This window comes from Camelina sativa, chromosome 3 (assembly GCF_030686135.1).
Source record: "Camelina sativa cultivar CO46 ecotype springtype chromosome 3, ASM3068613v1".
Classification (NCBI taxonomy): Eukaryota; Viridiplantae; Streptophyta; class Magnoliopsida; order Brassicales; family Brassicaceae; genus Camelina; species Camelina sativa.
In genome coordinates, this window is record NC_141882.1 from 26,238,626 (window position 1) to 26,254,687 (window position 16,062).

The 16,062-nt window shown below is 36.7% G+C and overlaps 3 protein-coding genes and 3 pseudogenes across 5 annotated transcripts; 3 read left to right on the top strand and 3 right to left on the bottom strand.

Annotated features, from left to right (window-relative positions):
* Positions 1 to 587, top strand: LOC104777794 (non-specific lipid-transfer protein 2 pseudogene; annotated as a pseudogene).
* A 167-nt stretch (positions 588 to 754) lies between these two features.
* LOC104777795 (AP-3 complex subunit delta pseudogene) lies at positions 755 to 3,836 on the bottom strand (annotated as a pseudogene). The gene has a single exon (XR_015594460.1). The product of XR_015594460.1 is annotated as an AP-3 complex subunit delta pseudogene (transcript).
* Positions 3,837 to 4,590: 754 nt separating this feature from the next.
* LOC104777796 (uncharacterized) lies at positions 4,591 to 5,642 on the top strand. The gene is made up of 2 exons (XM_010502116.3): positions 4,591 to 5,209; positions 5,312 to 5,642. Exons 1-2 carry the CDS (start codon positions 4,742 to 4,744, stop codon positions 5,390 to 5,392), a joined length of 549 nt encoding a protein of 182 aa, XP_010500418.1. The 5' UTR covers positions 4,591 to 4,741; the 3' UTR covers positions 5,393 to 5,642.
* A 1,076-nt stretch (positions 5,643 to 6,718) lies between these two features.
* Positions 6,719 to 7,712, top strand: LOC147947718 (uncharacterized). The gene has a single exon (XM_087506822.1). It carries the CDS (start codon positions 6,824 to 6,826, stop codon positions 7,571 to 7,573), a length of 750 nt encoding a protein of 249 aa, XP_087362948.1. The 5' UTR covers positions 6,719 to 6,823; the 3' UTR covers positions 7,574 to 7,712.
* An 899-nt stretch (positions 7,713 to 8,611) lies between these two features.
* Positions 8,612 to 12,460, bottom strand: LOC104777799 (AMSH-like ubiquitin thioesterase 1). Of its 2 annotated transcripts, none has more exons than XM_010502118.3 (14): positions 12,040 to 12,460; positions 11,743 to 11,807; positions 11,554 to 11,629; positions 11,295 to 11,471; positions 11,010 to 11,104; positions 10,784 to 10,886; positions 10,657 to 10,703; positions 10,210 to 10,537; positions 9,769 to 9,858; positions 9,614 to 9,676; positions 9,459 to 9,533; positions 9,252 to 9,314; positions 9,079 to 9,131; positions 8,612 to 8,992 (listed from the first exon to the last, which is right to left on the bottom strand). In XM_010502118.3, exons 1-14 carry the CDS (start codon positions 12,154 to 12,156, stop codon positions 8,818 to 8,820), a joined length of 1,527 nt encoding a protein of 508 aa, XP_010500420.2. In that variant the 5' UTR covers positions 12,157 to 12,460; the 3' UTR covers positions 8,612 to 8,817. The 2 variants fall into 2 exon arrangements, with proteins under 2 accessions (XP_010500420.2, XP_087362947.1); XM_087506821.1 differs by having other exon boundaries at positions 10,784 to 10,881; positions 12,040 to 12,400.
* Positions 12,461 to 14,477: 2,017 nt separating this feature from the next.
* On the bottom strand, positions 14,478 to 15,934 carry LOC147947719 (putative F-box/FBD/LRR-repeat protein At3g49480; annotated as a pseudogene).
* Between the last annotated feature and the right edge of the window lie 128 nt (positions 15,935 to 16,062).

The window sequence follows — 16,062 nt, forward strand, 5'->3', positions numbered from 1 at the left end:
TAACTTATAGACACATACTGAAAACACAACAACCACTTAACACAAACACATCAAGAAAATTCAAAGAAGAAGAAAAATGGTGAAGGTGATGTCGGTTTCCGTTTTAGCTCTCGCAGCGGCGATTCTCCTGGTGACTGTGGCCAAAATCCCGGTGACAGAAGGGGTAACTTGCTCGCCGATGGAGCTGACTCCATGTGCGGCGGCGATGACGTCATCTTCGCCACCGTCACAAGCATGCTGCGCTAAGCTGAGAGAGCAGAAGCCATGCCTTTGCGGGTACTTGAGGAACCCTAGCCTCCGCCAGTACATTAACTCTCCTAACGCAAGGAAAGTCACCAGCAGTTGCCAGATTGCTACCCCAAACTGTTAAAAAGGATTGTTAATCACGTTTTATTAATTAACGACATCTTTTCGCTGATTATGAAGTGGTTAATTACTAGTTAAAGTATGTCAGTACTATCTATAATAATACTAGGTGATGATGATCATGATCATACCTAAATGTTATGTATGTTTCTATGTTATCTTATACTTCTTAGGTTTCAAAATATATGATGTTTTGAATAAAAGCAGACATATTAAAACAATAACTACTTTAAAAAATTCTACCAATCATAAATAAGATTACATAATATAAAATACCCAAAAGTTATTAGAAAGTTGAAAACATCCTATATTACCAAATAAAATTAACTTCTCTAATTATGAAATGGAAGGAGTAATATATATGACAAAAAGAAAAAAAAATCTGTTCTTTTTAGAAAAGTTTCATTAGATAACAGAAACCAATACATGAAAATTGCTATACACAAAAAGAATTACACAATACACATTTTGTTTGGTTTCTGTGTATATATGCACATAAACACTCTCAAAGAACACAAACTGGTTTTAATTTCACTCACTCACAATAGATAATCTGGGATGATAACTTGTTCTGAAGCAGAAGCTACTACATTTCGCCCTCGCGATTTATGCTTACTACTTCTTTCCCCATTCTTCTTCTTTTTCTTCTTCTTCTTCTTCTTTTCTGAGTTCTGCTGATCTTCTATTCTCGAGCTCTCATCTTTTTCATGTTGTCCCGAATTCAGATTTGTCTCATGCTTGTCTTTCTCTTTTCCCTTGTTCTTTACAAGAAGAGCGCTTTGGATTGCTCGGGACAAATATTCATCATCATTAACTGTCTCTATATCTAATTTTGCTTGAGGAGGGTTCCTTGATTCATCTCCCTCCTCTAGTTTCACTACTACAGGCCTCTGTTTAGATTGATTCGGTTTCTTCTTGGGGTTAAATGGATCCGGGGATATCTCGTTTGCTAATTCATTTGCCAGAGGATAATCGTTCGGTGTGCCGTTGTTATCTGGATCGTCCTTTTGCGAAGGAAGATAATACATGCCATGGCGTTTGCGGTGTTCAGCAAGCAGAGATGAAGCTTCATGTGGGGGAGATGAAGATGAGGAGGCTTCCTGTTGATCTCTGATTCTGAGTTTGGAGACAGAGAAGCTGATCTTGTCCGTGTCTGAAACCGAATCCGATTCCACGGGTTTAAGAAATTCCCCACAGATCTCTTCTAGATCCCCGAGATTCTCTTTCAGCTCTAACCCACCCGGTACACAAACCTTTTCTTGTGCAGTTGCAGAAACAGGACCTAGCTCTTCTGAGAACACATCTTCCATGAATGCCGTGACTCTAAAAACTTCTGTTTCATTGTCTTGAAGGTTTAGTTTCTCAGCTAGTTCTTGCTTTATCATACCAATGTATCCTAAAACATTCTTAGCTCTCTCCTGCACTTCCACATCATGGGTTCCAGATAACGGCCCCAAACCAAGCTCAATCACATTCACCAGATTCAATATAGATTCATATGTGAAAGCATTCATGGATGAAGAGGCAGAACTAAACTCCTGAGCCGAGAATGACAAAGTGGATTCCTCGGCCGAGAAGTAAGACCTGAGACAGAAGACAAGAACTTTGAAAGCTGAATGTATGTAGACAGCTCTTATGGAGGGGGGCAAGAGACCAGTGCGTGGTTGCAGAAGTGCCTCCACAGTTTCATATGGATTCTTACAGAACTCAACGTATTCTCCTGAAACCCACGCAGATGCAGATAATATCGGGTGCAAGAACAAGTTTCCGAGCAATGCAGGATCAATGAGAAGTGCCCAAGAAACACGGACCAGCTGCGGTCTAGCATCTCTAACCCTCATACCGATATCGATCAACTGATGCTCAATCTCTTCCCCTCTTTGACAATGTGGGATTCTAGCCATCTCACCAAGAAGAGACACATACCAATCAAAGTCAACTATGATCTCATATGCATTCCTGGAGCATGCTGATAAGACAGAAAATATAATCTCGTTGCAGAACAACGGGTCTGATTTGAGTGCATAATTCATAAGAATCCTGGAGATTTCTGACACATTATCTTCATTCACCATCGACATTAAGAGATGCAATGCCTCAAGTTTCACATTTGGATCCTCATCGCTCAGAGCCTTGACAACAGCTTCTTTGTTCTCCAAAACTGCCCACAAATGCTTCGGAGCAACAATCGACAAGGCATTAAGACCGAGATACTTGAGATTCGGATCATCTTCCACCAGAAACTCCCGGATCTTTGCAACCGCAAGTTTCACAGCAGCTTCGTGATCACTCAAGCTACTCACCACAGTTCTAATACACTCAAACACCAGAGACTTTGCCACAGTCCTCCTCATATGTTCACAGATCGGCTCAGCCACTTTCTTACCCAATCTCGGCTCAATGGAGGCCAACTTAGCAAATATCTTAAGAACCTTAATCAGAACCCAATTGTTCCTTGAATCAACCAATACTTTATATAACTCAGGAGCTAAAGGAAGACATGATCCAGGATCTCGTGTGGCAAGCTCACAGAACACTCCAACAACAGCAGACAGAATCTGCGGATCAGAGCTTTCAAGATTCTCTACAAGACGCTTAAAACATACCTTAACAGCATCAGGATACTTCTCGAACACCCTCAAAACCACACCAATTGCTTTCTTCTTAACGAAAGCTTTACTACTGCCCAAGAGTGTAAACACTTCAGGAGTCAAATCTCTAGCTAAGTCATGAGTTCCAATCCTAGACAAACATTCCAAAGCTAGACTTACTTCGTATTCATTAGCACTATTCAAATCCTTTCGAACCTGGTTAGTAATCAGAAGCAGAACCGAGGTCTGTTCATGGAACGATTGAGTGATTGCTTGGTAACCGATCCTCTTGTGTTGGAACCGTGGAGAGGAAACAACTTCGACGGCGTGAAACGCCGCCCAAGACATATCTACGCCGTGAAGTGCGGCGAGGTAAGAGAGCTTGTGAAGAGCGGTTGATTTAGTTGAGAGATCTGTGACTTTGATCTCGCGGCGGATCTCTTCTAGAGCTCTGGAAATGAAATTGGATTCACCGAGAAGCTGGAGACGAAAGCCTTTGATCAGATCCTCGAGACTCCGTTGGAACAAGTTGTCCATTATAGAAGTGGAAGACGACGACATCGATTCTGGTGGTTTTGCAGAAACTGTGGTTGGTGAATAGGGATTAGAGCTGTGATTGGGAATTGGAAGATGACATGAATTTGGGGGGTTGCAGTGATGAGATTCCGAGGGTTTTTGAAGCTGATCGGCGTCGTGAAACTCGCGATCTCGGCGAAGAAATGGAAGAAGGTGAAGGGGTGAAAGGAGAAAAAGGCTTTTATGGGCTTTAGTAGAAATGAATGGGCCTTGATGGTTACATGAAACAATTTGGAAATATTTTATGAAAAAACGAATTGACATCCAAAATTTAGATTGTAATGAAATGGAAATTAAAGTTTTGGATAATTGGATGCATCAATCACATCCAAAAACTATTAAAAGACTAAGCTACTTTCATCTAAAACTAAAATCTATTCAACTACATTCTAAATCATATGTTGAAATAGTTATTAGCGTCTAAGATTTTAGATATATAATTTTGTGCTTGATATCTATGTTGCATGGAATCAGAAATGGATACTTGAAAACAAAGAATAAATCTACGTTGCATTAAATAAGAAATGGATACCTAAAAGCATGAAAATGATTTTTATAATAAACCACGCAAATCTATACATATAATTTAAATAACTCTTACTAAAAATAGAAAAATCAATTTGTATCATATTCATATATTAAATAACAAATAATTTGATAACACTATCTTTTATTTTCATTTTACTCAAATAAAAGATACAAACAACATCTCAAACCCCAAGTATCCCAAAGTTAAGCTTAAATCCAACATGTCTCACATATATGATTCATGTCATAGCAAATGTTTTTATTGTTAAAACAATTAATTTTTTTTTTTGTATTTTATGGTCATAATAACATAACTGAGGAACCAAATAAAGATTGCAATGTATCGAAAAAAAAAAAATGCATCATATTTTAATCTTCCCATTTTTTTTTTTTTATGTTAACATATTGTTTCTTATTGTTTTCCTTTTTACAAGTTGAAAGGTGTTATTTGATGTTTATTTCCTTTTTGCTTTAGAAGTCTATTTGTCCTTCCCTCCTATATATAAAACGCTACCACCAAATAATTCGCACTGCTTTCTCATTAGAACCAAAAAAAAAAAAAACCAAAATAAACTCATTGAGAATAAATACGAAACAACTTTGAACTGCTCTCTCTCTCTCTCTCGAAGGCCAACGAGACAAAGAAGAAGAAGGAGAAAAAGCTAACAACAACAACAACAATGGAGCCTCCTCCTGAAAGATCCAAACGTCTTCACAACTTCCCTTTACCTCATCTTCGTTGGGGTCAACAGAGATACCTCAGATGCGTCAATCTACCATCATCATCAAATTCACCACACCACCAACCATCTCCTTCTTCTTCGTCTCCCGACCACGCACCCAGATCCGGAGCGAAGAACGGTGAGGTAGTTGCGGCGGCTAGGCCGTGGAATCTGAGGACGAGGAGAGCTGCGTGTAGTGAACCACCTGGAGGAGACGAATCGCCGGCGATTGATTCTTCTCTTCGTAGGAATAATGAAATTGGGGTGAAGAGAAGCACCATCTCTTCCGAGAATGATGATGAGAAATTGAAATTCTCAATTCCTTTGACGAGAGAAGAGATTGAACAAGACTTCTCCATTGCCTTTGGGAAAAAACCTTCCAGGAGACCTAAGAAGAGACCTAGGCTTGTTCAGAAGAAATTGAATGTAAAGTATCTTCTTCCTTTTTGTTACTTTCAATTCCAAAGTTTGATGCTTTTGTTGGATTTACTAATTCTCTATCTTTTTTGTTGTTTTTGTTTTTGGCAGACGATTTTTCCAGGATTGTGGTTGAATGAAGAAGTAACAATTGATTTATACAATGGAACTGGAGGAGCTCAGGATACGTGATAAAAGGTCTTTACTTTCTTAGCCCAAAAGAATATGTACCCCAACTTTGGGATTGTCTCTTCTTGTTTCAGCTTTGAGACATTCTCAAGTTTTAGCTATGTTTTCTTCTAGTCCTGTGAAGATAACCGGGATATGTTATGGTTTCTTGTTTGTTGTAAAGTGGATTACTGGTAAATTTGTAATCCCATCATTCATTCACTAATTGTAATGTTTTTTTTTTCTTAATAGTAATGGTAGCTGCTTCATTGTCTCTCTCTCTCTCTCTGTTCTTTGTTCTACTCTGAGACATTCTCAAGTTTTAGCAATGTTCCGGTCCATGAAGAAACACAATTTCAAGCAGATAATGTTTAGTTTAGTAAACATATTGATCTCCAGTCTAATTGTAATCTCTGGCTGTTTGTGTTTTTTTTAATGATGCAGTTTGCTTCACTTTTTTAAAAAGGGTTTCTTCAATCTTGTCCCATATAGTCTACTCTTATTGTTGCTGGGTATATTGATGGCTAAAATTTCTTTACATAAGAAACATCTTGTTCTCGAGTATGTTTCACGGCTCGGTTCCTTAATGTCAAGAATAACATGCTGCTTGTTTCACCAACGGGTAGATCGGGCAATGTCTGTTGAGGACTGGACAAGCTTCTACTCGCATCTCTGAGGTTAAGTTGGTTTCTTTGTTGGATATCCAGATTACTTTATCACCGAAGTTTATGCCCTGGCCTTTTTGAACAAAAGCAAACTTTATCTGTTCCTGTTTTTTTTTTGGATGAAGCATACAAGTTAATACTGATAATGAATTATCTGAAAAAATCTTTAGAGAAGCTTCTTATTCGTGGACTTGTGTTTGTCTTTATGGTTTCCTGTTGCATTAGTTTGTGTTGTTTTGGCCAGAGGTTTGAAAACAATATCTAAATCTGATTACCAATAATATTTGTGCTATCATATTTTGTTTGATGGGTTCACAGGTTTCCGGACAAGAATCTATGTAAGATATCCTTAAACCACAGGTTGACCAAACACCAGCAACAAAGCCTAACCTCTTTAAGGTAAAAGTTACTGCTTATTACTAGTGCTTTCTAGATAATTTAGTATGAGATTTGGCTGAGTTTGAGTTAATGCTTAACTTGATGCAGTGATCCCTCAATAGTAACGGTAACATACTTATTCAAACCCTATGAAAATACATTTACATATAATGGGCACATATATAAGCAATTGCTTCTTATAGAAGTGAGTGGCTTACCACAATCTTTAGATAGATTAAGACTTCCATTATTTTATTCGAAACTTCAACTTCTTCCCACCAACTCAGGAGTTTTATTAGAACTTCTAACAACATTATGATCATTTTCACTCAAACTTCTAAAAGAAAGGTTTTGACATTGAGGGAGATCATTTTCACTCGCTTTGACTTTTTTTTGTTTTGTTTTGGTCACTATGATCTGCACGGATTCAAGTCACCAGCGGATTTCGTTCTCAAGTGATCTTGGCCAATCCGAGATAGCACCACCACCCGTAGTAGAACCATCCGGCCTGATCAGAAGAGACGAAACTCTTCTAGATTCATCAAACCCAGACTTTGAGTTCCATATCTCAAACAACTTTGATCCAGGAGACTCCTCACCAGCGGATGAGATCTTTGCAGACGGCATGATCCTTCCTTTCCATGTAACCGCAGCTTCCACTGTACCAAAACGTCTCTACAAGTATGAACTCCCTCCCATTACCTCCTCCCTTTCTCCATCCCCTCCCCTGCCACAACCGTTACCCACAAAACACAGCGAGAAGGAAACCAACGGGCGAGCGAGCGGAGCAAACTCTGACTCAGAAGCAGAGAAGTCATCAAAGTCGTTTTGGAGTTTCAAGAGAAGCTCGAGCCTCAACTGCGACATAAAGAAGAGTCTGATCTGTTCGTTTCCTCGGCTCACTAGAAGCAACTCTACGGGTTCGGTTACTAATTCTAAGAGAGCAATGCTGAGAGATGTTAAAAACCATAGGCCTTCTTCTCGGTCCTCTTGCTGCAATGCGTATCAGTTCAGACCGCAAAAGCACGCAGGAAAGAAAGGTGAAGGAGGAGGAAGCTTTTCTGTTATTCCAGTCCTTAACGGTCCATCAACATTTGGTTTAGGATCGATCTTAAGCCATTCGAAAGATAAGACGAAGAAGAAGAAGAAGAACAAGAAGTAGATGATATGAGATGTTCAGAGTTTCCATCAATTATGTTTCCTCGTTTGATTTGTGTCTACAAATTGTTGTTGTGAGATTTTCTCGATCTTTGTACACATTTTTTAGTGTTACTTACTACAAACTTTTTAGGTTGCTTCAATTTTTCGAATTGGACACAATCTCAATGACAGATGAGATGACGCAATCAGACTAAAAATGGTTCATATCTATCTCAGAGAACCTATCTTTACATACGAAATGCTCTATTAGCTAGTTTTGTTGAAATAAATGACTCTTTTAACTTTCAAGTCAGAGATAAGTAAAGATGTGGGTAACACCAATGTCATACGAAATCTATATATACACACCAGGGATTGGTGCACATCTATATTTTAACATCTTAAAGCACAATAAATAAGTTTATTAATGGAATAAGGTATGACCAACATTAGACATCTGTTAAATGGTACTTGAAAAGCCAAGTCTAACTTGAACCATTCTTATTTAAGTAATTTGATAAAACTTTGGTTTTAGAAAATTTGACATGACATGTCCCCCATTTACTTCTTATTGCTATTCTTCTTCTTCAGGTCCTCTGTTTCTTGCACTTTGCCTTTGGTTGCATGGTAAGAGCCCAACATTCATAAAGAATGGAACCAGGCCAAGTCCAACCTCTGCCTCAACTGTATGTTTTTGGTTAACGAGATGCCTGATGAAACTTTCAACGCTAGGCAACTAAGAGTATATTAAGCAAAAGTAGCTGTTTTACTGCGTATCCTCCATTGCCCCTTGAATCTGCAAGTATATTAAGCTTTTCCAGAGGAAGCATCTCGGATCGCATTCGCCCAAAACGTAAGCTGCGAATGGATTCTTAGAAATCTACCGAGACATGATGTCTTCGGAACCAAAGGGGGAGTGATAAAGATTGATTCCAGTGGAAGAGAGCTCTCCATGGATACCATGAGGGATGTTGCAGTTTATCTTGCTATTAATGTTGAAATGATTTTGTTAAAAACATGCATTATACACTTTGAACTGGACAGTGATTAGTGACAAAAATGACAACAATGGTACAAATTATTATACAGTATAATTGTATTATGTCTTGGTTTATTTTCAGTTTTACATGAATACACATGCTAACATAAAAAATTGTACATGGAAAACAAACGTAAATAATATTTAAAATCGGGATATAAACATACACGGAATTATTACAATCGTAGAGAACATAGATAGTTTCATGTTCAAACGCACAACTGATGCTATCGGAGATCAATGACATCAAACTTGAGATTAGGGTTCATGTAAACATCCTTACACGTATTGTAAATTGGTCCTCCGTCTGCCGGTGAACTATGCGCGTGAAACCCACGCTGGTCACAATTTCTTATCACCGTCATTCCTCCCGGCGTTGTCAGCCGGAATATTCCGTGATTCCTGTAAAAAAACATAATCCTTTTAGGGTTTCTCGAATCAATTTATTAACTGATATGAATTTTTGGTCTTTTGTCTGTCTACTATACCTTGAAGAGTCTTGTGGCGCCATAACAATTGCCACAGCTTCCGGCAACATAATCTGAAAACATTGTAATTGAAGGTTTAGGGTTTATGACTTCTTTATGAGGAAGGAGTGTAAACCCATTGTTGATATATGTAAAAGTCTTTTTCAAATTCTTTAAAAAGGTTTCGTCCGTACCTGGTAGGAATAGTGTGTGTGAACATCAATGGATGACATGAAACAAGACTGTGTCGGATGCGTCTGAGGAAATGGAGATAGTGATTAGCAAGTTAGTAAAGAAAAAATTATATCATGAGACCAGTTAACGAGAAAAATGATATTAACAGATAACAAAGACTGATCTTCAAGAAGACAGCAGTTAGAGCTAAATTCATATTTACTCACATGAATCCATCCAAGTGGGAAAAGGGATTGCTTGTCCTGTACTTCAAATATCTCCTCTTCGTTTGTGGCTTGACACTGAGAAAGACCGAGAAATAAGTGAGAATGTGCATATGAAGAAATTAAGTTGAAATACAAAAACAAGACTCTGTGCTTACCGAGTCAGATGTTGATTCCTGCTTTGGTATGATGAGAGCTGTAATGTAAAATTTTCTGTTTTTCTGCAAACAAGTGAGATCACAGATCATTATTGCTGATTCATCTTCATGAGCTTAATGTCAATATCGCATTTTTAAATTTAAATACGACTTACCAGTGAGCCAGCAAGAATACCACACGTCTCTAAATTCTTTTTAGTGTTTGACTTGGCAAGCCTCATGAAGGTATCCATCATTGTTGTTGCCTGCAAATATAGATAATTATCAAACATGAAGACAATAGGATAGTAGAACATAGAGCCAGTGGTTGTCTACAAACTTATTCTCACTCTATCTTATATTTGCAGAGTCTCGGACAATGTAGCAATAGAATTAGCCACTAGTTCTATATTATGTGTTGAAATCCCAAGGTTAGATAAACAATATATGATATGTGTTTGGAACTGGACCCATCAAAATGAGTCTAGTGTTTACATAGAATAAGCTACAGTACACAATAAACTAAGCAATCGATGCAGCCCTGAGTATATTTGTAATTTTGTATGAACTTTGACATCAGAATAATAACAAAGATAGGAGAAATATAGCAAACTTACAATATGTAGTTCAAGAGGAGACTCCGACCGTAGAGACTCATCTGGCAGAGAGTTTTCTATCTTGCATTCGGGTTCTCTAACTTCAGGACATAAAGCAGGAACCAAGTCTTGAACTTCTGCAAGCACTGGAGGTGGTGAAGGTTGCCTAATGAGATTGTTATCATTTACACTTTCTGGTTCTTCAAAAGAAATCATGGAAGAAAGCTCTTCAGTGTAATTTTTCTGGATATTTTCACTAGATGTAGCACTTGATTCCACGATTGGTCTTTCAGGTTCATCATTACTGTCATTCCTTATCATTGGTTTGCTATCTACAAATTGTTGGAAGCTGTTTCCCACAGAGAGAGTGGGGAAGGTGAACACATAGGCATGAGATAATCAAGCAAAATAAGTCGGAGGGGGAGAGTGGAATATGAAGAAATAAACAAACAAGCTAGTCGATCTAACCTTGGGATTTCAACTGGCGAAAAATCTATATTGCTTGGATATTGAACCTGGATCATATAACGCAAAGAACATCAGCTTAGTGTGAAGAAGTGGATTATAAAGAAAATAACCAAGCATCCTGTGATACCTTTGTAACATTAATTGGTGGCTGCCACTGTCCACCAAGTCCACCTGGACCCAAGATAGAATGCTTGGAAAGGGTTTCTTCATTTGGTCGGAAGTTCACTGACCTAGATGAATCGTAAAGTTAATAAAATCTATAAGACAGAACCACGAGACCAGAAAAACAGTGAGAAATAGAACGAAGATCTTTCATTGAGAAAAGTTTCTGAGAAACAAAACTGAAGACGTACATCTTTCGGAAACGCTCATCGAGTGGTGCAGCGTTCAAGAATTGTTGACCCCTGGAACCCATGTAGCCAAAATTATGTCCAGGAGGATTTCTTACCTATGCCAAACAAGAGAAACACAGAAAGGAGCTGGGAACATTTATTCATCTACTGCAGCTTAAAACTTAATCTCAGAACGTTCTTATACTAACTATAACCAAAAGTTCCAGAATGAATTAAGAGCAGAGAGCAATGCAAGCTTATTGATATATGTATGCATGACAAAAAAGAGTAAAGCATTAGGCACACCTTTGTATGATCATAGCTATTTAAGGATGGTTTTACGGCCGAAGACCAGCCTAAGGAACCATTTGCTGGATGAGCTTGCACACTATATCGAGGCATGAGCTTGGGATTCAGTTCATCGATCCTTTGCTGTACAACTGGTTTCAACTTCTCCAGCTCCGTCAAGACATCCAGTAGTCTCTACACAAGATTCAAAACTCACATCAAACTACTGACTGAAAAACCAAACGATCATAACGAGATATATCCATTGCCATATTACCATTCTTAAATACTCTTTGTTGCTTTTTAGAGATGATCTGTAATCTCGATGGGACGGTATAGTCTCGAGAGCCAAGCTAGAGAAAACCAAAAACAAAGATGATCTCAGAAAAAGTATTATGATCTAAATTCTCACTACAAAGAGTATAAAGTTTCAGCTGCTTTTCATTCAGATGTATATAATACTCACCTCGAAAACCGCAGAAGCATGACATATAAATCAATAACATTCTTCTCTGCCCGAAATATATTGGCCTACAAAACATTTATGCAGATAAATTAGGAAAGGGAGCTTAAAACAATGACCTTCAGAGAAACAACAAGCCAACAACTATATTTTAAGGTAAAGACAGCCAAACTAAAATTGGAAATTCAACTACACTGAGCATTGAATCATTGAATCAGGTCTGAGTAAAGAAAACCCCAAAAAAAAAACAAAAGACAGAGACAAAATGAAAAAGTCTGAGTAGGAGAAGACGAGAGAGACCTGTTTGAGGATATTATCTGCGATCCTGAAGTAAAATCGGAGAGAGATACGATTATCTACGCCTATTCTCCGAGCACTAGTAGATATATCGATGGCCTCAGAAGACGACGACCCCATAGTTTGCTTCGAACCAGAGAGAAACAAATTAAATTAAAAAAAAAAAAAAAAAAAAAAAAAAGCAATCTTCCTATACGCTTTGCGACTAATGGAAGAGCATCGAGTTGAAGAGCAGAGATCTCGGAGCTCTGCGTCAATCGGATACAGAATTATCACAGGGGTGGAAGCAAACCCTCCGGTCCAAATAGACGGCGAGAGGTGAGAAGAGAGGCACCGCGATTAATGGCGATTAATGGCGAGGTACAGAGAAAGAAAAGAAACGACGCTCTTGTGTAATTTGACTTTCCTTTGAGGGTAAATTTGTAATTTTCATTAATTATTATTGGGTGGGTGGGTTGAGATTTTTTTGATTCACTTTTGAAACCCGGACCGGACTGGTCCAACCGCCATCCGGTAGATATTCTGGTCTAAGATATCTCTAGAAAGTGGGACAAATAAAAATCCGCAAAAAACCGGAAAAACCCGTTAAAAACCCGTGAATCGATGGTTGAACCAGCAGACGGACCAACAGGTCAATATCAAATTAAAATATTTTATTTTTATCACAATTCAAACTAAGATTATATTACAAATAAATATTGTTATTTATAAAAAAAATCACTTAGTTATTTTATCTAATCATAAAAAAATAAAAAACGTTGTTTAGTACTTAATTATATATGTTTTGTTCATATAGTTATAGAAAAGTAGATGTTATATTCATAAAATGTAAATAAACCAATAAACTAATTGACCTATGGTTCAACCGCTCCGACCGGTTGACCCAGTCACCCGGAAGATTTTCAGTATGATTTATTAATTTATTAGGATTTCAAAATAAAATATTATTTTATAAAATATCATCAAATAAATTATAATTAAGGTGGCTGATGTCTAATTTTGGTTATGCCTTTCAATTTTGGTGGAAACTTGATTTCCAGATAACAAATTCTTTTTGAGTTTTAAAAACACTAGATGAGTATCCGCGCTATGCGCAGGATTATGGCTTACCGTTTTTAAACAATTTTGCTACTAATTTGTTTTTCATGTAGAGTTTATCTTTGTTTTCTTTTAATTCTAGAAATCTTGAAAAATATAATTTGACGTTGAGGTAAAATATAATTTCTTAAAATCCATATCCTATTTGAAGTAAAATATTTAATTACTAATTAATATACTTTTAAGATCTTGGTATTAAATTCTGGAATTCATCCAAAAAAAAAGAGAGAAACCCGCTAAAATTTGTTTAGTTTGTTTTTATATGATAATTAACAATTTATTAGACCAAAGCCGAAAACCAAAAAACATGTACATACAAATAACATATTAAATTAAAGATTATATAGAAAATAACAAATAAACTAATAAAAATAACTACTACGTCAAAAAATTACAACGAATGAAACATGTTCTTTTTCTTTTAGTTTGCCACCAACTAATTTTAACTTGCTTTTGGAAATGATGATACTGTACATCAAAAATTAAAAGTATTTTAAGAAGTTATTTGGCTTCCATATAATTAAAATAGAAATTTTGAAAACTATATAAAAAACGCTAATAAGAACAGACATTAGAAAACCCGTTAATTAGCATGTTCATGACAAAATAAACCAAACTAAAACAAAAACTGGATATGGTGTCATAAAAACAAAAAAAAAAAACAAACAAAAAAACTGTTGTCAATACCAATTCAAGAGCCTAGATGATTGATTGCGTATTAGTGCCATGAGCGGAGGAGTAAGTCATCACATGCCATGAGATGTGTTTTAGGCTGTATTTATAGATGATCAATGCTAATAGATATGCTTGGTGAGCAAGTAGGAGAATTAATCACCAAAGATTTCACAACTGTCGGAAATTTTGATTAGTATTTTTGGGGTTAGGTAAGAATCGATTTATATTAGATATGCATAGTTATCATCGATTTAATGTTTTCCAAGTTTAAAATGAAGTGCAATCTCAACATAATATTATTGTTTCTATAAAAGATAAATTCGGTCTAGTCAGTTTTGGGTTGTTTGCAGAGTGTAATATTATTTGTTTATCTTTGCTAGAACATTAAAATCTTTTAACAACAGAAGGAATATAGTAATATTTTTTCACTAAAACATTTAAAATTTTTATTGAAAAGGAAAACAGAAATTGATTTTGTTATGATATTTTAGGAAAACGTATATTATTTCCGATTATGGAATTATTTATTTATAAAACTTACCTCAAATGTTTTCTTCTTTATTCAAATTGTCAAAGGATTAATTATGCAATATCTATAGATATTGATGGAATACAAAATGTACTTCAAAAATGTATATATAGATATAGATAGGAAACCATGAATTTGATTATCTATTAGTGTTCAGATAAATTGACTAATTAGAAAAACGTTATAAAAACAATATAGCTTGACTAATAATGACAAAATATGATCTTCAATAGACAAAATATGATCTTCAAACGTTCTCTTGTCAACGTTGGTCTCAAACTTCAATTGAGTTGAGAAGCGAAGCTGAGATGATGTTGAAATCCTAGACATGGATTTTAACTCCTTTATAATTTTATCTTTATTCCATTCCCGGGTTGATTCCAATGAGATTCCAAGTCTCTTTAAACACTTGGAGTTGGCAAGAATGTATCTTAATACTTGTTTCTCCTCGCTTGTTCCTCTATACACTTTCCACTCAAAGATCTCGAGTTTCGTTGACAAGCATAGAGGTACATCATCTAGTTGCTTGAAGGAAAGTGGGAATTGTTCACTCATACAACATACCTGTGAGTGAAGCAACAATTAACATCAAGGAATGTAACTAACATGCATGTTTGCTAATTTTGGAAGTTTTTTTACCTTTTTAGTAAATGCATGCGCGCGCAGACACTGACCTGGTCGATGAGATGAACTTTCGGTTGAGGAGAATTGTGAAGGAAAGACACTAATGGCTCAAACCAGTCTAAATTACAAGGACGTATCCTACACTCTATAAGCTGTGAGAAGTTAATGTCGTGACAACTCGGAACCTGCAATGAATTAACACAACAACAACACATAAGTAAACTGCCGGAAATGTGATTATAACAATAAATTTTATCAAATTTACAAAAACAAAAAAAAACAAAAAAGTGAGGCATATAGTACCGTTGCAAGGTCTAGAAATATCTCGAGATATCTGACCCAGGAAAGAGAATTCATAAATTTTTCATCAAGGCGAGGTTTGTTCTCAATCGAGCATGACTTTGTTGGAATATCTATGATGGTGAGTTCCTTTAAATTTGCTGAATCTACGACCAAAGATCCTTCAATATCCTCTAATTTTGGTTCCACATTAGAGTACTTTAAGGTCACTAAAGATGGCACTTTTACACTAAACTTTGTCACGTTGTCTTGGCGATGTCGCAACACATATATATATATTCGACAATAGGGCAACTAAATAAGAGCCAAACAGCAGAATCTTCATCTCTATATACCACAGAGAGAAGCTCAAGATGTTTGAGGGATGGGAGGCATACCGGAGAAGAAACATCTACAAAAACCTTGTCAAAAAGACCGAGAGACACAAGCGTGCGTATCACATGTGTAAACGCATTTGGGCAAGCTAATTGGCTCTGCGGACCACATGAGCTGAAACCATAGTTCACGAACCCTGCGATCAACCGCATACGCTAACCACTTTCTCACATCAGCATTAATATATAGGACAATATATTCTTTGACAATAACGCATTCGCTGAAGAACACATCTACATCGATATCACCGCTGGCAAAAAGAGCTAGTGCAAAGGATTGATGGTCTACAAACTCCATCTACTAGTCTACTGTATTGTGTATTCTACTAATAAAAGGTCTACACGAAGATGCTAGAGTGCAAAAGCACTACGCAGATAGATGCTCTACAGTTTCAACCCACCAAGAAGACAACTCTGTTATAAACA